The 20,999-nt window shown below is 32.0% G+C and overlaps 1 protein-coding gene across 1 annotated transcript; it reads left to right on the top strand.

Moving 5' to 3' along the window:
- The first annotated feature begins 1,883 nt into the window (after positions 1 to 1,883).
- On the top strand, positions 1,884 to 20,150 carry LOC129951143 (serine/threonine-protein kinase NIM1). The gene is made up of 7 exons (XM_056063158.1): positions 1,884 to 2,035; positions 8,759 to 8,858; positions 15,902 to 16,013; positions 16,084 to 16,240; positions 16,359 to 16,467; positions 18,465 to 18,707; positions 18,765 to 20,150. Exons 3-7 carry the CDS (start codon positions 15,958 to 15,960, stop codon positions 19,547 to 19,549), a joined length of 1,350 nt encoding a protein of 449 aa, XP_055919133.1. The 5' UTR covers positions 1,884 to 2,035; positions 8,759 to 8,858; positions 15,902 to 15,957; the 3' UTR covers positions 19,550 to 20,150.
- Positions 20,151 to 20,999: the final 849 nt, after the last annotated feature.

The raw sequence follows: 20,999 nt of genomic DNA, 5'->3' as shown, positions 1-20,999 counted from the left end.
TTTCATAAAAAATAAAATCTACAAAAAATAGTACGCAAATTTGGTAAAAATTGATACGAGTACATATAGACAAACTTTTAACCAAGACAAATTGACAGACGGGATGGGAAGTTATCAGTGTGGGTCGCATCCCAGCCTCTTTTTATAGTTTGGGCCTTAACCTGGGGCTCCACAAGAGTAAAATCCAATCCAACTTCTCTCCGCAATCTCATCCGCAATCCAGTGTTTTTTTGACCGGGCATTTTATGTCTTGCCATGAGCAACTTCAAATGCCATATTTTTTCATTGACATACGCTGCTCGTAGGTACCAGTTTTTCTTTATATTTTACTTTTGTTTAAATAATGTCACTTAATTAATATAAAAAATATGTAGGCATGACCGCACTCGACGACAATTTAAACGAAATGAAATTTGAATGTCAAAAAGACTGTGAAAAATGGATGCTAACCGCTACATTCAACACAAACGTCAAATTTGATGACAGGATTTTCATGCGCTCAAAAAATCCAAACTGCGATGACCGGATCATGGGTTGGATGTTGGATTGTTGGTCTCTTTTGGATTATCTGATGATAGGCTGATTGTCCTGTCATCTGAAATGTTCAATGGAGACCCCAAGTTATTGACTTTAAATTTTTTTTTATAAAATATTGATTTTATTTAAAAAAAAAAAAGAGCACTGATTTATTTTTATCTAAACAAATAGCTTAAAGTTGATAATGCCAGTAACATTTTTTGTTGTAAGACATCACAGCTCAAAATGGTGCGAATGTCAGATGAGTGTATTTAAATATAAGACCAATACAGTCGATTCTCCTTAAGCAGATATCCCTCTTAATTGACAGGACAGGATATGCACCTAATATTGTTCATTTTCCATTTTATTTTTAATACTTCATCCACCGCTTTGTGTTGAATCAATCAGTTGAAATGAAATATTAATCTTTCTAATTTTTTAAAAACTCCCTCTAACTTAAATATGTACAAATGCCCCAATTCACATACGAATGACATAAAATTATCTTTTCATTTAAGCTAATTTTCCAGTAATTAATTATTATCTTGTTGATATTTTATTCCATTTTAAACTGTGTCTACCTTTATAAAAAATAAAATAAAAAGAAAACACTCAATTCATAATGACAATTTAAAAATAATGCGTTCTTTTATTATTGAAGTATGTTTTATTCAAAATCACCCTCGAGACATAATGCCATAAGCAAACTTATCTCTTATACTTATCAGAATAAATCCGACTCTGTTACTCGTGTAACATAATCCTCTTACTTTTCTTTTTTATATTTATGTGTGTCCTTTTTGCATAATATTAAAATATAAAGTTCCTAACTTTTTGTAATTTTATAGCCCTATTAAAAATAATAATACCAATTCTGTGTTTTTCTTTAAATTTCAGATATTCTGCGCAAAAAAATTCATGTGAATCGTCCCCTGAAGTGATGGCATTAAAAATGATGTCGTTATAAACTTAACGACTTTTCTCCTTCCACTCTCTTCACAAGGCATTTAAACACATACAATATATATATATATCTCATAAATAATTGAAGAGATATGATCCAGGTGAAAGTTGCACCAATTGCCATTAATTCCCAATTTAATTTCTTGTGATAAAAACCAGGCAACATATCAAACCAAAAGGAGAGTCAGTAAAACATATAACACTTAAGCCCCGAGCACATTAACAAAATAAGAAGAAGCACAAAAAAAAGGATATTTGAATAAAAACCAGAAAAAATTGATGCCAATATCTTTTTATCCTGAAACCAAAAAAGAATCCCACAAAACAAAACGAAGGCAATCCGAAAGATAAAAATATACACACATAATATTTCACATCAAAAACAAAACAAAAAAAATAGATATCTATAAATAAAAAGTTTTGCATAAAATTTGCAGTCGTGGATACCGTCAGTGAATTCCAGGAGTCACCTGAACGACCATCGCCTCCTGCAACTCCACCATATCACCGGCTAACAAAAGCTTTGCAGTCTGATCCAAGATGTGGACACGAGGTAAGCATGGCGAGGACATCAATTGTTGGATTTTCTCTTCCTATACAGACCTATACGAGTATTCTTTTAGTCCTTGGTCCTTGCATATTTTTCTTCTTTTTTTTACTTTTGGTTTTGTTTTATACTCCTACTGCATTGTATGTGTAAGAGGATTATCGAATGCCAGGGAGGGAATCAGGAAAGGCTTAAGAAAGGAAAGAAAAAGTAGGACACTCATAAAGTGTACGATTTTCCTTTATCCGATGAAAATATGAATACGTTTAGAAATGGGAAAAAAATGGGGGTGAAATGATGGATGGAGTGTGGTGTTAGTTTTCTATACTTCATTGAAACAGAAGTCGAACTAACTACACAGTCACTCATTCTCATAGCGAACAATCAATTTAGAAAGCATCGTGCAGTGTTTTTGTATAGTTTATTTGAATTACTTTGAAAAACTTAATTAAAAGTTTATTTTTTGTATCCTTTTGAGAGAGGATTCCTTCGTTTATTAAATTGAACAATCAGCTCTATTAAAATTATCATGGCATACAGTGGAAGTTTTGTTGAGTTTTTATGTCAAAAATCAGTTCGTAGATACTTACACTTTGAGTATTTGACATTTAAGTCGGTGCTTACATTTGAGGCAACTCATTTTGACGTTTCATTGATTCATTTAAACAAATATGTCAAGTTTACTTTCCTGTTTCTCTTAAAAATATCAAGATGGATGACATTTACCAGATGTCAAAATGAGTCACCTCAAAAAAATGTTCAATGTGAACACCGCTTAACAAAATTATGGAAGTCAGATCTGTCAAAATAGTGATTTGGAAATTATCATTTATTTCAAATAGTTGACGTTGCAAATATTCGGAATTTGAAATAAAAAATGTGTATTTTAGTAGTTTGTATTTTCGAGATGTTCATAAGATATCGTTGCAGTCAAAAACTGACATTTTAAATGATGATTACATTTCTAATGCTCAGAAATTCTACAAAATGAGCTACTGTTTGCCGCAGAGTGGGAAAAACATTTCCTTTCAAACAAATATTAAATTCTTAAAAAATGCCGCACCTATAAGTATTTTCTTTTTAATTAAATTAAGTTGGATATTTGAGATTGAAGAAGCATATAGTCAAGGACTGAATTGCTCTCATAAGATAAACTGTATTTTATTATTCATGAGTACTAGGTTATATGTTTTTTTTGAAGGATGGCAGCGTTTTGTTCTTTTTGAACGTCAATATTATTAAAAGCAGGAAATTCATTTTCAAAAGTCTTTTAATTGAAAGTTAATACAATCTTTGAAAAGTGGTTTTTGTTGTAAAGCCTCGGTTGAATGAAAATTCTAAAGGGAGAGTTTAGATGAGCCTTTTATCGTCCCAAGAGTCTGTGGTGAATAAAACAAAGCAGACTTAATGTCATTAAACGTCATTGATGCGTATGTCAAATACTATATTGGGAAATTATTTTTTTGTAGCAGCTTGGTCCAAGCATCAACAAAAAAAGTTTAGATCAGCCTCTTATCGTGACAAGTGTATGCGGTGAATAATGAAGATTTTTGTATATAAAACACAAGTGATCTAATGTCATTAAACGTAATTAATGTGTGTGTCAAATACTATCTTGAAAAAGTATTTTTTTGTATGATCTTGGTCCAAGCATCAGCAAAGAGAGTTTAGATGAGCCGTTTATCGTGACAACTGTCTGTGGTGAATAGTTAAGATTATTTTTCGTCCACCAAGTTAGATTTAATGATACGTATGTACGTAACTTCATGTTAACGTAACGATTTATTTGTCAAATACAATTATGTAGAAAAAATGTTCTTTTGTATGAGCTTCGTTCAATAACATTCAAAAATAGAGTTTTGATGGGATGTTTATTATGACAACTGACTGTGGTGAATAGTTAAGATTATTTTTCTTCCACAAAGATGGATTTAATGATACGTATGTATGTAACTTTATGTTAACGTAACGTTTTATTTGTCAGATACAATTATGTAGAAAAAATGTTCTTTTGTATGAGCTTCGTTCAATAACATTCAAAAATAGAGTTTTGATGGAATGTTTATTGTGACAACTGTCTGTGGTGAATAGTTAACACTATTTTTTTTCCAACAAGAAGGATTTAATAAAACGTATCATGTTAACGTAACGTTGTATTTATCAAATATAATTATGTTAACATTTTTTTCTTTTGTATGAGCTTCGTTCAATGACATTCAAAAATAGAGTTTTGATGGGCTGCTTATTGTGACAACTGTCTGTGTGTGGTGAGTAAAGACGATAAATAAATAAGAAGTCCTAATACTGAAAATATTGACTTTTATTTATGTCTTATGTTAACAACGAAGCTCAAGTCTTTTGGCACACAAAACACCCATCATATGCAATTCCGTATAAAATACAGAAAAGGTAAAACGAAACAAAATAAAAAGCTGTCAGAAACGATTATCGTTTTTATAGGGGATTACTGTTGCAGTCAATTTATGGTAAACCTGTTTCATCGAAGATTAACATTTTACACATGAAACGATGATAAATGGAAATATTTCTTCAACCACGTACCTATGAAACATCTCTTTTCTGTAGATTTAAAACATTTACTTGATTTACATAGGAAGAGAATCTGTTTGTACTAAGCTCTTTTCTTCCCTGGTTTTGTTATAAAATCCTTGTGCTGTCGCTACATTAGAAGATTTCGATATATGGAAAAATAATCGAAGAAATATTTGAATAATTTGAATCTAAAGACAGCTTTCGTAACGAAACAAGTGAGATTTAAAGGAATTCTTTAGGTTTTTTGAATTGCGTCGCGTGCTAAACTCATTATTTTTAAATAAATAAATTTATGACTTATGTTAACATAAGACATAAATAAAAGTCAATATTTTAATTAACGTAGGTAATGAACATTTCACATTTTTGCACGCTTTTCGTAATCTATAAGTCAGATAATATTCTCTCTGTTATCGCAAATATAACAACAATATTTCAAATGACGTGACAAAGGTTATATGAGACTTAAAGATATAGATATATATTTTACGGGTGGTAAGTTTGTATTGAGAAAGCTTAATCGGTCATTCAAAATAAAAACACACATTATCGATTATACTTGCATGCATATTATGTGCAACACGTAAATTGGTTTCGATTTATTTAAAGCTATCGACTTTATATTTGCGGCTTACAAGTCAGCTTTAAGAGTATTTTGTTGTGGTTAGGGTTTTCTTTTAGTGGCAATATATATTTTTAAAACTTACAATAATAGGATTAAATAACGTAACCATTCATCGTGATAACGCCGCCTCCGGCCACCGTGCAACCGACGGCGACTACCATTTCAGGATGCGTAGATTATTGATGTTTCTTTTAATGAAACAATGATCCGGTTAAGACTTCCGTCGTCGCGACGATGACGACGACGGATGGCGTAAATTTTTAAATAATCTTTATGTGACAATTATTTCGCATAAGCTTAGCTATTTAAAAAGTCCTTACGATATTTATCGTTTGTGGAAATCTCTTAAGGAATCATAGTTGAATTTAGACACTGGGGCGAATGAGTACTATTTTTGTACTTTCTTCTGTTTTTACATTTTGCGCGTGCTTCTATTATGATTAAGCACAATACAAAAAATTAGAAAAGAGGGAATTAGAAAATAGTTACCTATGCACATTGGATGTAAATGCCATTGCAATAAGTTGGAAATATTGAGTTCCATATTCTTGTTGTACGGCTAAAAAAAGAATATCTGTATAAAATTAGGCTCAAGGATGAATTGATGAGCATTTTTAGCATCACGGGTATTACAGTTGAATTATTTTAAGGGAGAAATGCAAGTGCCTATTTTGCAAAAGTATTGATTTAGAAAATATCGATTAATAAATGACAACCAAGCAAAAATTGCACCGGACTCCAAAGATGCTAACGTTTTTAGAGCTCTTTTTTAAATTAAATAACAACAAATTTAAATAATTAAAGAACCTGGCCAAAAACGGCAATTGTAATCGAGGCTTTATAGATTATAACCAAACCAGAAGAGGGTTAAAGAAATTATTTCATCGGTGGAGAAAACCGCGTTTTTGGCGACTTCGAATATGTGATTACTATATGGGACACTAATTAAGACGCATAAACCTTGAACTCCTCGATATATGATTCAAATATGAGCATTTTTGCTCTCCAGGAACTATGTTTTTCAATAACTCTAGTTCAGCTCCATTCATCCATTCCAAATTTGGTTGATACATTTTTTAAGCACTTAACAAGACGTTTGTTTTTAATAAGTCTTTTTTGATTTAAAAATATAAGAATTCTGATTTACATGCCCTGGAGATCCTGTAGTGGACCTTTGAATACAAATTGTCTATATGAAAAGAAAAAGAGGACTTGCCTTTTTAATTGTATTGTGTTGCTCATTTTCATAAAACATTTATTTTTTAACACATACCTTCATGCCACAAAAATGTTCGAGCTGTCTACGCACAATCCCCATTCAGCACTTCTAGCACTGTCAAAAAATTCATAATGCCATAATATACTCCACCTGTACTTCACCTTTAGTTTATATTTACGTAAACTTTTCCATTTCTAAGAAAATAAAAGCTTAAAATTTTGGTCCTTCGAGCCGGATTTCTCATGTTAATGATAGACTAATATTAGTCATAGGTGCATTAGATCATTCGAGTTAGGGTTTTGAACTAATGATGTTAAAATCAGTCCACCTAGAGAATGACATTGAGCTATAGTTGAATAGCCATACAGAAACATTGTTTTAAAATGAGTTTTGGGGTCCTATAATGGTTTTGGTGAACTAAAAAGAATGTATTGCTTTATAATTAAGAATACAACTTTTATTATGATCACACTAGGGTTAAAATTAAAAATGAATCTAAACCAACCCGTGCATGATGGTTACTGCGTTGGATTGTCATTCCAGAGGCCTTGGGTTCAATCCCTGCCTGTGCCATCTAAAGTTTTTTTTCACGGGTACTGCCTCTTGCGAGGAATTGACAAATAATCCAAGAGTAATTCTTGTCATGAAAAGTGCTTTCTCAAATTAGCTGTTGGAGCTGCTTAAAACTGTAGGTCTATCCATCAATAATGACACTACTTGCACACAATAATGGTTGAGAGTTGTAAGTCACTAGGACCTAGTTCTCAATGGATTGTTGCGCCACCTTATTTATTTATTCATATGCTCATATTATAGCTTAATACAAATTTCAGTACAACCACCTTGCACCTTTCCAAACTCTCGCCCGCGACAAAAAGCCAATGAGGGGATTTTTGGGAACTTGGTACATGTTTTTGTACATTGATTAAAATTATAAAATTGTATGAATTCATTCTTTTTGAACTTTCATGCTAACTTTTTCAGCTTTAAATACAAATTTATAAAAATGTGTGAAAAATTTTAATAAAACAAGAAAAAAGTGCGTATACCGTACTGGTTTTTGTCATTTTTAGACACTAAAATGTACCAATTTTTGTAAGTTTTTGTTTTTATGAAATAAGTCAATTTGTAAGACCTTTTTCTAGATATTGGATAAAATAAATAAACGACTGTTTCAACTTTAAAACTTCTGAAAAACAATAAATGTTTTGTTATTATTGGAAAACTGTTTCGAATGAAAATTGTTTCAATCAATCCTCAACTCACAAAGCTATGTAAATTTACACAACCTTCATTTCCGACCAGATGCAACACACTTCTTTTGAAAATCCCATTGAACATTATGTGTCCGGGAAGTGAGAAGCAGATAAACACATTTCAATTGCTTCAACTAAATATTACCTTAACTATTTAGGACTGATGCTCTCTCTCCGAATTGCCTAAGGCCATTTATAACATCCCACTTACACTAACATCCTCCTCATACTCATCCTCACCTCTGGTCACTTGGCACAATCGTAATTTTAACGATAACCCTGGCCACAGCCAATTCGATACGATACGATGTATACTTTCGAGATCCGACAACGTCCATTATTTTGTAGGTTTTTAAAGCTTGTGGCATATGTTATACTGCAAAACCAATAGGGCTATATTTTGGCATTATAGGTAAACATGAGTGTTTTCAATTTAGTTTAGGGTTTGTTCGGGGGTGTAAAAGTTATTTAGGCTTCGTAATTAACGGCTTTTGCACCCTCTCTCTGTGTATAGTCAATATATACGGATACTAAACTGCTTCCTTGTTTTCTAAAATTCCAAAAACCTATATCGATAAGGTTACTTTATTGAGTGCATCGCCGCCGTAATACACCCACTGAACATAGTGCTACAAGGATCCTTTCATTTACCATAGCGTCGTACGTGGGAGAATGTGGACGCAGCCAGAACCCAGCTGTTAGAGCACGAAAATAAACATTTAACTCGCCTTAGATAACGTTAATCTTTTTCCCAATATCATACTCCCTTGTCTCTATGTCTGGTCTATTGTATTCCGAATTGGTGCGGAGGAGTTTAATTTACGTTGCTACCTTTGCCTGCCTACAACAACCTTTTGCTATTTCTATTACATTCCAGAGAGAGAGCTATTGCTACTACTCGTAGAACAGACTAAAGGTATAGGAATGGAGCTTTGTCAAAAGACGCTCTTCTATGAAGGTTTGATATTTCAAAAATTTGGATAAAAGAGCTCTTTTCCGACCTAATTGATTCTCTTTGATTTACTACCAACTTGTTGAAAATTTAAGACTTTTTCTTTTTATATTTCTTTATATAGGTGGCGCTGGGGAGGCGTGTCGGTTTGTACAGATTTTGCGGCGATATCGGGCGTGGAAACTTTTCAAAAGTAAAATTGGCAGTGCATCAGTTGACGCGAGGTAAGTTTTTATGAACATTTTAATCATTCTAATTTGATGGCTTAAATTCTTTTGTGTATGAACTTATATAAACCTTTAAACATCAAGGACTGTAAAATTGGGGGAAAGTTTCTTTACGTTCAGTTGAATTTAATTATAATTTGATTAAGGACTTGCTTTCAAAACAAAAAGTTTTTTGTTGTTCCTTTTGTTTTTTGTTTTTTTTTTTGGCTTGGCAGGGTGATTCTTATATTGTGCCATATTTTATTGGTGCATAAAAACTGAGATTGTGAAAACAGTTGTGATATTTAAAGCAATTTTAAGGGTTTTTAAAGCATTTCACTTATTTCAATCCTTTGACTTGTTGTTTTGAGAAAGCATATCATATCCTTGTATTGTTAATATTCATTGGAGCTATAAATAAATATTTAAGTTAAAAATCAGACTGTTGTTGTCCTTAAATTTAATTTGAACTTATAATTTCTCTATCAGGTCCAAAATTTTCAAAAAAAACTTAATACCTTTTTAAGAATCATAAAAAGTCCAAAATACGGCATTTCTTTAAGCCAAGGTAAGACTAGACACAGTTCTTAAGCAAATTTGGTTTGATTATTTCGAAGTTGCCCAAGAGTTAAGAAAGTTGCAAGAGCACCCGCTCAGAAACGGGAGGGTTTACGGACGTAAATAAGTCTTATAGCTAACAGGAAATAATAGGGAACAAAAACATCTAGCAGCATTATTAAGTGCGTTTTTTGGTATTCCATGTATAGTAAATTTTATTAATTTTATATTTATTTATTGAATTCGTTAAACAAACTAATGTTAGAACTTAAGACAAATATTACATTTATTCTTAGATGAAAACATTTACAATTCTGTAAGTAATTTGCAAAAAAAAGCTAAACAAAAATTAATTCAAATGTTTTACTTTTAAAATCATCGCTTACAGAATATACCAAAAAGTAAAACTTGCTGTAAACTGAAATCAATTGGTTAAGGGGACTGTTTTTACCATAGTTCGGTCTGCTTGATGTAGGACGTAAAGGAACTTGTCTTCTAATACTTGAACGGCTATAAATAAAGTTTAATTGTTCCAAAATTATAATTAAGCAAAGCTGAATGTACTCTCTGTGTTTAGAAAACGTTGAGATATTTTTGAGCGTGAACCAATGATTGTAGAATGGAAGTTCGAGCCTATTGGACCATGGGAAGAAACGGAGGCAGAAGCGCATGAAGCTTCTTTGTACTCCTTCTATTCTGTTTATATGGCCTGAATAAAAGGGAGCCCATATTATGCAGCCATATTCCAATATTGGTCTTAGAAATGACATATAAAGAAGTTTAGGAATAAAAGGATCGCAAAAATCATGTGAAAACCGTTTTATAAATCCGAATGTCTTATTTGCTTTTTTAATAATATAGTCATAATGATTTGTAAAAGTTAATTTGGAGTCAAAAATAATACCTAGGTCAGAGAAAGTAGAGTTTAGTCAAATAAGAAGATTCTAATTGATAATTGAAAGTCGAAAGGTTTTGTTTGCGTGTAAAACACATTGATTTAAATTTGTCTATATTTAGTAAAAGCTTATTTACCTATATAAAACACCATTCACGAAAACTATTTAGATCATCTTGTAGAAGTAAACAGTCGTCAAGTGAGTCGATACGTTTGAAAATGTTAATGTCATTAGCGTCAATTAAAACAGATGAGTGTTTTATAATAGAATGTAAGTAAGTTTTGTAACGTACAAAATAAACAGTAAAGGTCCTAAGTGGCTACCTTGTGGTACGTCAGAGTTAGTATAAAAAAATGATGACTGCTCATTCCTAAAAACTACGCTGTATGATCTATTATATAAGTACGACGAAACCTAGCTAACAAATTTATCGTTAAAGCCTTGGGATTTAAGTTTGGAAGTTAACGTTTTATGGTCTGTGAAGACACAGTCAACTTGTTTCCGTTTTTCAAACGACTCTAAACAAAATGAACTGAAATGAAAGAGGTTAGTAACTGTTGACTGTCACAAATTATAGACTTACAATTAAACAATATGACTTTACAAATAATGGACTTAAATAACTTAGGCATGACGGACAGTTTTGCAACGGGACGATAATTTTGTATTCAATTTTTACTACCCTTTTTATGTAAAGGTTCTATGAACGAAGTTTTCCAAATTTCAAGAAAAATTGAAGATTTAAGCGATTCATTAAAAAGAATATGACGATTATAGGATAAATAGGATGAGCATTTTTTTCAAAATATAAGAAGGTACACCATCTGGACCAGGGCTATAACAAACGTCAAGTTCTGAAGCTTTGCGAACGATTTCATCTTCCAAAGACTAATTGAATTCAAATGAGGGAAATTTTGTCAGAGGTCCAATGACTCAGGCGTTTGACAGGAGTTCGCTACTTTGCAAGCATCTTTGAACAAATTTCCAAACATATTTGAAATTTTTTCAGAGTCATGGCTAAGTTCGTTGTTGAAAACATGCAGTTTGGATACCTGTCAGTATTTCTCTTACTATTAGCATAGCTCCAAAAGTTTTTTGGGTTGTTTCTTATGTCGGTTTCAGTATTTAAAATAAAGTCATTATAAAGAATATCTGAATAGTCAATAAACATATTTCTTAGCTCATTGTATATTACCAAGTCATTATCAACTTTTGTTTTATTATATTTTATCCAGGACTTGTTTCTTTTATTTTCTAAGTTTTTTAAGCAAGAGTCAAACCATGAAGGAGATTTAGAAATATTACGCGGTTTTCGCAATGGTGTGGCCTCATAAAAAAAGTTAAACAAAACATTGTAGAATTTATAGCACATAGCATTAATGACACAAATCTCAAACAAATGATTCCAGTAAACATAACATAACCGGTTAAAAAGTTCATTAGGTCTTCATTTTTTAAAGTTAAATTCAAGATTTATTTTGGAGCAATTAGGAACATTACAAACATTTAAATTAAAAGATAGGTCTAATGCTGGGTGATGTCGGTCTTCTTCGACAAGTAGGGTATTGGCTGAATTTACAATACAATACAATATCAGCAGAAGAATATAAGGTCCAATATTTTGTTGAAGTTGTTGGGAACCCATTAAAATGGCTTAGTCCACATGAGGAAAGACCGTCAATTGTCAAGAATTCATTGGTAGAGGACATGTTAATAGGATATAGATAGTTTTCATGCGACTGTTTAGTCCAGATCAAGTTTGGAAGATTGAAATCTTCTAAGACTTTTAGCTCATCTTGTGGCTCATTTGATCGTCTATTTTGTCTATGCCATTATTTAAGTTTTCATAAACGTTGTTATGTGGCGATAATGTATAGCAGTCCTGTTACCGTTTTAACTTTTATGCAAATCATTTCTACGTCAGAACAATTTTTTAGGGCAAGCAAAATTCCACCTCCTACAATGCTGATGTCCGTTAGGCAGTGTCTATCACGTCTGTATACTTGATAATTCGAATCAAAGAGTTCCGTATCCAAGAATCTATTGTTTAGCCAAGTTTCAGTCAAAATGATTATATCGTGTGGAAGAATGGTTATATTCTTGTAAACCTTATTGATCTTTGTCTGTAGTCCGTTGACATTTTGATAAGAGATAAGAATTTTTCGAAGCTGCTTCTTGATAATGTGGCATTGTCTGAATATTGCAAAAATGGTTAGAGGAAGATATTCTTGTGCTGATTTGCTTATTTTCAAATTCGTGGACTATTATACCAAAAGGCCACATAGAAACGGAGTTGAGAAGCCCAAAGATAAAGTCGGGCATTCTTATTTTGAAAGATGCATATTTCGAATAGTTGCGGTGGATCAATTTCTCTACTTTCATGGTTGTCGAGAAACCGAACTTTTTTTGAATACAATTCTTGATGTCAAATCATTAGTTGAAGGGTCGAGTTTTGATATGAATAAGGTACGGTGACCTTCGACTACTTTTAAACCACTAGATATAGGAGTTTTATTTCGGACTTCGTAGGATTTAATGGCGCTGGTAACGATAGCAGAGGTCCTATAGATGGCGTAGTGAAATGAAGAGGAGGGCATGATGATGGCAATGATGTAAGAGCGTCTGTTAAAGGAGATTCAGTCGGTGTTGCCATAGGTACAGTGAGAAATTGCCAACAAAACGATCCGCAGTAGCCAGATTTCTGTATCTAAAAATTGGTACAACTGAAAGAAGATCTGTCAGAATAATAATAAACAAACAAATAGATGAAAGTTTTGTGACAATCAAAAGCTAAAATTAACTTAGCAAAACAAACTTACAAAACTAATAAAATGGACAATTTTCAAGTTCATTTAACAATTGCTTCAAGGAGGGGGTTTGTTCGTAGACTGCTACATTAACATGTGTTGTTGAAGCGAGCTTTAAGCTCGCCTCAATTCTTTATATACCTGAACCGAGTTGAAATGAGCTTAATTCGTATCGATTCCGGTTGGGGATCGGAGTCGAAACTAGATTTGGGAAGAAAAACTTGTGTGGAAGAGTTGGTTTTACATATTATACATTATGGTCTGTTTATTTACATGTTTGTGTGCAAAAATATAGTTTTAAAATTGCACATGGAATAGGTAGCATATTCTTATATGGTGCTGAACTATTCAGTTTTTCATTGTTTAACACTAATCAAACTATCTCACTTGCACTTCATAAGAAACATCCAAACGCCGTTTGTGCTGTCATGCTTAATCATTTTTAAATCTTCTTGTGCGGTGGAAACACCAAAAAGATTTACTTAATCTAAACTGCGATAAACGTTTGGGAGAAACATAGCAAAACGTAATTATCTTTTCAATTGTTTTCTCTTGCAAAATAAGCCCAATTAGTCCATTTTCATTAACAAAACTACTAGTAAATAATATCAATTTAAACAGATTGATTTTTTCCCCAATGGAAAACACATGATTCCAAATGCACAGCTACTTAACGAACATCGAGATACAAATAAATATCAATCGTACCAACATTTAAAAACGAAATCACATAAGATCCATTCGAGACTCGTATAAATGTCAAAAACCCATCCTTAGTAAGATTCTACTTGAACTTTTATCGGTACTATTCATATTACGGATATTGTTGTTGATAGATTTTAAAACAAAACACGGGTATTGGCGACATCGCGTATATGATCCTTCCACAAGAGGTGATAAGAGATTCAAGGTTTTCAGTATCCTTGGTGCAAGCGCCACTCATGGATAGTGGCAAAGGTGGTAAATTATGATTGCCTTTTTTCAATTATTGACATTTTCAATGTTCGCTATAAACGAACTGTCAAACAAATTTCAATAATTAGTTTCAATGATGAGGACCTAATTGAAAATTTTGTTTTAAAATTTAAAATGGATTAAGGAATGAAATTTGTTAAGTTTGCTGTCAAAATAAATCTAATGTCATTTTGATAATTTATCTAACCAAGAATTTTTCGTTTAATTCATTTTTACTTTTACTCATAATGAATACGTTTTTAATGATTTTTGTTTTCGTAACTTGAAACGTAAATGGTCAACTGAAGGTGTTGCCTTGTCTTTGTGTCTGAAACTATTGGTTTTAAATAATGATAACAAAATAAGCCCATTTATAATGATCACAGTTTATCCTAAGAAAAAATAAAAAAAAAATATCCTCTCGAATCAGTAATCAACTCTTTATGTTTAATTAATGTCACTATACGTTTTAGATCTCTGGTGAAATTCAAATCTGTCTACTATAATATTTAAAAGCCATAAAATAGCGAAACAAACGTGAACCTATAAATACTGTTTGATTTTATTATAGTTAAACACAAAACATCCTTATCTATCTCCAATTTCACACGCAATCATAATATTATATTTCCTATAATGTGAACTCTATATAGCTCTGGTGGTATCCTAGAGGAAGGTACCTACTCTATCGTTTATTCTATATGTATTATATTTAACATGCTTCCACAAATAGAATTCCATTGTTTTTGTTCATATAAATTGAACCCTCAATCAAATGGGAGTGCTTGTGTGTTTACCAAACGATGTAAATTTAATTAATCGAAATCGATAACTCGTTTAGGTTTACGTAAACAATTTCATACATCATTGGTGAACGAGACGACGACGATGAGTAGAGTATATAAAGAGAAATGCCTCAACCTTAATAAACTTACCCTATCCGTCTATACCTTCTTCATTCCCTTAACTTTACTACTATTTCTTCTATTTATTTGTTGGGGCACGCAACAAGTTCTGTAAAGGAAAGCTGTGAAGTCCTTTATTTGAGGGACTCCATTCGTGGTTATTCAATTATTATTTCCCTTGAGGTAAATTGTTATGTTATTTTGTTTCACAAACGGATATCACTTGGTAATGAGTTCCCAAAAAATTACAATAGAATTCAATAGTCCTTTGCTTTTGTTTCACCTCTTTTTTGGTGAGACTTTTTGGCATGACTAAGATTACACAATTAAGAAATCCTGACTAATTACTCCCTTGAAAGTCAGAAAGACTGAACATTAGACATTAGTCAAGAAGATCAAATTCTCTACTTAGGCTCGTTAAAGTCTAAAATTATATGACACACACAAATGATAATTGATATTTGATATTTATTTTGCGCGATTCCAGTCGTTCAATAAATTAAATTTGACAGCTCAAAAAATGGCGGTAACGGAAATCCAACCAACAAGACCAACCCATACTTATCTTCATACATTTTTTTATTTTGACAGGTAGTTATTAGCTCAAACTTTCATCACGACAGTTTCTACTTTCACAATCACAAATCAAATTTTCGTTGAGTTTTTGACATAAGCATCTGTTTGGTTTGGGTTCTTTACACAATGCAATGTGCAACTAGGAAGCATTTCCTTCGCACACATTTACGTAAAAAAAACTCTTTAGTACCGCATTCCACTTTGACTAACCATGTTTAGAAAAGCAATAATGCTAATGGCTCAATATTGTATCTGTCAAAGGTCTTTTATTTCATTTGTCTACAAAAACGAACGCTTTCCTATAATTTCCTGTCCTTAACTTCATTATTCTTCTTTTAACATTTTTTTGTATTTCTTATCTGCAGACAAAGTTGCCGTCAAAGTAGTTGACAGAGGTGGACTCGATGCTAGAGCCCTTCGTATGTTGTCCAGAGAAATTGCCACCCTCGAGTGTGTTCATCATCCCAATATATTGAGGTAAGTTAAGCAAGCATCGAAGCACACAAACCATGCAAGCAACAAGGTCAATATGTTTCCAATCTTATAGGCTCTTTGAGGTTGTGGAAACTCTTGGTCGCGTCTATCTTGTAACTGAATGGGTGCGAGGAGGTGAACTATACAATCACATAACACAAAATGGACCACTTAGAGAGCATCATGCTTCACCATTATACAAGCAATTGCTCTTAGCTGTTAAGCATATGGTATAAAATAGTATATTAATTGCAATTTTATCTATACATAAATTAATTAATAATAATTGACTATTGTTTGACACATTTTATTGTAACAAATTTATTTTTGTTTGATTTTATATTTTAGCACAGCTTGGGTTTTGTTCATCGCGATATAAAGGCTGAAAATGTTTTGCTTGTTTCTGAAAATCGCCTTAAATTGGCTGATTTTGGATTCAGTACAGAACTGATAAATGGTAAGAAAAAATATTAATTCTCTTTTTTTTCATTATTTCTTGATTTATTTTTTTATTATTTGTCTTATAGACAGTGTTCACACTGGACCTTTTTAAAATGTCTCATTTTGACATTTTAAAATTTTTCTACCTCTTTTTAAAAAATGGGAGTGAAATGAAATGATGAGATGTCGAAATAAAGAGCAGCAAACGTGTCCATTGTGAACATAGTCTTATGAACCTTTTCCAATATGATGACATGACATAAAACAATATTTAAAATTAGATCGGTCAATCAATGTCAACAAAAGGTGACATGGGTTTGGATAGAAAACAAAGTTTATTTTAACTTTTTTGTTTGTTTCATTTAATAAAGACGAAGTACCTTCTTAAAAAGCATAAATCGATTATTTTGTTAATATTTTAGGAGCGAGCAGTCTTTCATTTAATGTAACTTTTCTTATTCACCAAAATAAAATTGATTTGCCGGTCAAAGAAATAGAACGTTGAGTTTTTCCAGTCCTAGTTAGTTTAAATGAAAAGCCATCATTTCAACTGTCAAATCTTACAATATTGTAAAATCTGTCAGTGAGGAAATTGTCCCAAATATTTAAGAATCGTGTAAACATGTAATTGTCAGGCATAGTCACATGACGTTTATAGTTGTCAGATGTCGTTGCCTAAGATGGCTGACAATTTTGATGAACTTTTCTAAATAATTGTCAGCAGACAAATCTGAAAATCGTCTGTACTCAGCCTAAATTCAATTAATGAAGTGAAAAAGTTATTAATTTAATTTCTTGTGTTGTCCTCTTTACAAATAAATTGTTATAAAATCAATAAAAAAAATGACCATCAAGTATCAAGCATTGTGGTTATGATTCAAATATCTTATAATGGATCTCATGCACACCCAATTTAAACGCGGTAAATCATCATATGAGTTTGTTTTGTCAGATTTAAGCAGATTTCACTGGTTTTCCTATAAAGATGGTGTTGATTCTGATGTTGTGTGATGATGATGACTGGTGAGCTTAATTTCTATAATTGCGATAAATGGGGTAGGTCAATATGTATACAAGAAAATGCAATACGAAGAAAACAAGGTCAAGCAAACTCACATTTTGTGTATTTAATCTGTATTGAGTTTGAAGTTTCGTTTAGCTTTCAAAATGTTTGCCATAAATTTTAAGCTCAGTTCCCAGAAAGACTAAGTCCCAATGCAAACAGACACTTAAAGTCAATTCACTCGGGGCCATAAGTCATACTGTTTCTTATCAGTAAAGTGTAATCATGTCGTTAACGCACTTTTTCTTTTATTTATTTCTTTTTTTTCAAATACAAACAAAATTCTATAGATACAAAAACAATCCCTTTATTAATTCTTCCGTTTGGAATTTGGACATCATTTGTCCGCAAGAAGAAACAAAGTACTATAAGCATTCTCTATTGGATCGTAAATAATATATACACTGTCTGTGTTAACGAAGCCAAAAAGTCCTTTTTATAGGATGTATCTTATTGTCTATATCCTTTTCATTGTTTGTTTGATTTTTGTTTTGTTTTTGTTGTTTTGGGTAGAACTGGGGCGTTGTCATTTAATTGCCATCATTGAGATGGAAGGAATCAAAAAGCCATGCAGTCAATGTCCTATGTAATGAAAGAGAATATAATAATCGGCTTTAAACATTCCTTTAGGTGTCTACAATTTTCTCACTCTCTTTAAGTTTTATTGATTTTGATTTAAATTCCTTTTGATACTAAATTGTAGAGAATAAAAAAAAATCTTTTGGTAGTCACTTTGTATTAAAAAACTTCCAACCATGAAGTGAGATTATTGGACAGAGTGCGACATCTGGATGTATTCTATTTGAACATTGAATAACTCCGCCATTTAGCAATCTATTTTGACAGATAAACACAAATCTGGAAAGTCATTTTTTTTAGCGCCAAACCAACTAAACCAAACAGAACCAACAAATTTGAACATAAAATTTTTATTTCGCTTTTTCTTTAAGGTGCCAACCAGAAACTTGATACATTTTGTGGGTCCCCTCCTTATGCAGCTCCGGAATTATTTTCTGATGATCATTACATAGGAGCACCAGTAGATGTTTGGGCACTTGGTGTCCTTCTGTACTTTATGGTTGTCGGAAATATGCCATTTCGAGCACCAACAGTTCCGGCTCTACGGACAGCTGTATTAAAAGGAGACTATGTTCTTCTGGGACATATCAGTCTACCATGTATTAGACTTATTCGTAAGTTCATAAAGGTTCATCTATGCATGTTTAAAATACATCATTGTTTATTTTCAGAACGAATTCTAGTCCACATCCCATTAGGCAGACCAACTCTAGATGAAATACTCGGAAGTCAGTGGGTTATGAGTCCCCATCTTAGTACAGAGTTAATGCAACACGAAATCAATCTCCGAACAAAGCCAACCAAACGTTCGGCATTTTGGTTTCGAACCAAATCTCGACGGATACGTAAGAGCTATTCCTTGCGTGAACGTTACATGGAAGTTACAAATAAGCCTCCGCTGAATTTGAATACCAAAAAGACCGAAGGAATTTTCGTTGACAATTTTCTACATCCAATTGAGGTTAACTACGATGCCAGTTTAGCTGAATGTTCGCAAACCAGCCTTCCCCACAAATCCTTTTTTGGCAGTTCGATTATGAAGAAAAAAATAAGCCCCTTGGACACGACCAGAGAAAAGACAATAATGAACGGAAACGGGTCGAAATGTTGTGAACATCGTCGTTGGAATGCCGAGGCAGCTTCAGAATCTCCACTTTTCAAAAATTACGATGAAGAAAAGGGCGCGTTTATAATGTTGCCAACTCCGATTGATGATCTTACTACATTGAGTCCACTTGAAGCCGAAGCCAGGAAGATATTGGATGAACTTGGAGTGACTTCGGAAATGTTAAGAAACGCCAGTGAAAATGGTCCGAGAAGTGATATCATTGGAGCTTATAGAATTGTCATTAATCGCCTTCAAAAGCAATCTTGGTTGGCTAAACGTCATGTCGAAATAGCATTGCAAGAGCAACCAAAAATTCTTAAGCAGAATCGAACATGTACCATTCTTTAAGTTGGTACATCGCTTTAAGTTAACTTTTGGTTTATGTGATGTTGATGGGATGGGAATCGTTAAGCTAATTTGTCTGCTTAAAAACTGACAAATGATGTATTATTAATTTACTTTTTTTTTAATCGAAGCGTAATTCAATACCAAAGCAAATCATAATGCTGTAAACACATTTCATAGTTAAGTTTAAAAGTTTCAACAATCAAAAGCAAATAAACTCTAGTGTCAAAAGTTTATGAGAATGAAAAAATATGAAATTCCGTTGTTGACGCCATTTAATGGAGTTCATGGATTAGTAGTCTTCCATTTATGGGATGAGTTTGATTTAATATCGTAATAAATAAATTTTTACACTAGAGTTTGACTTGTTTGAAAGTTCTTTTAAAGAATGCAGATCTGTTGAAGCTTACATTTAATGTCTCCCATGGAGACATGTTTTAAGGAAAACAAATTAAATTATAATAAATAATTAGATGTAGAAAATTTTGTATTTTTATAAAAGTACGCAATGTTATAAAAAATTTGTTATATGATTCAAACATAAAATGTGTAAGTTTGTTATTTGTAATTTATTGTTAATTTATTAAAAAATTATGTTCTTTTATCAATTTGATTTATTATTTCAAAAAAATATGACTTTATTATTGTTGTTAATGTTTTTAAGTTATTGAAGTTCGTCGAAAATGTGATGGAATATGGAGGAATCGTTCAGTCATGAATAACGTTGGGAAAAATTTGACAAATGTCAATTAACAGGCATTGCCAAATTTCTGTGGTCGTATTTAGACGTTGAATCTCGACGTTCTTCAAACTAGTCCAACGAATTATAAAAGCAAAGTTACGACTGATATGAGTTGTTCTGTAATTTGTGTGGAAAACTCGAAGGAAGTTGAACGAACTTTTTACAAATAAAAAGAAAATATTTAAATAAATTCCAGCATTTTTTTTTTGTTGACATTTATCAATTTTTAGTTTCAATAAAATCTCATACAAAACAAAGATGCCAATTAGAATTAAAAATATAATATTTATGTGTGCTTCTTGTCATCTGAGAATTATGTGTTTATTTTCTCAGCTGACAACTAGCTTAGTTAGGTCTAAAAATCGTACATATGTACATAAGATTTTAAGATATACAAAATACGCCAAACATAATTCCAAAAAAAAGTAGTTCATTTTAGTATCAATTTAATGGAAATAAAAACTAAATACAAGAAAACACCTTTTTTTCTGTAAATAAATTTGACTGTTTAAACTGCAAAAAGAAATGTCAGCCTTCTAGAGTCTTACACTTTTATAACACACCGATTAAAAAATATATATAATATCTAGACTTACTTGTATAACTTCCCCCACACACTCAACAATATTTTCCTGATAATTGACTTACAATTCAAAAAATATACATAATTATTATAAAACTAGATTTGTGTAAGCAAAAAGTATTAGAAAG

Source organism: Eupeodes corollae, chromosome 3, assembly GCF_945859685.1.
Source record: "Eupeodes corollae chromosome 3, idEupCoro1.1, whole genome shotgun sequence".
NCBI lineage: Eukaryota > Metazoa > Arthropoda > Insecta > Diptera > Syrphidae > Eupeodes > Eupeodes corollae.
This window is presented reverse-complemented; position numbering and strand designations above follow the sequence as displayed.

Bases quoted from the DNA above. Each gene is read 5' to 3' on its own strand.
- LOC129951143 (XM_056063158.1), top strand. From the start codon at position 15,958: ATGTTGTCCAGAGAAATTGCCACCCTCGAGTGTGTTCATCATCCCAAT. The intron at 16,241-16,358 runs GTATAAAATAGT...TTTATATTTTAG, and splicing joins TCTTAGCTGTTAAGCATATG to CACAGCTTGGGTTTTGTTCA. The intron at 18,708-18,764 runs GTAAGTTCATAA...GTTTATTTTCAG, and splicing joins ACCATGTATTAGACTTATTC to AACGAATTCTAGTCCACATC.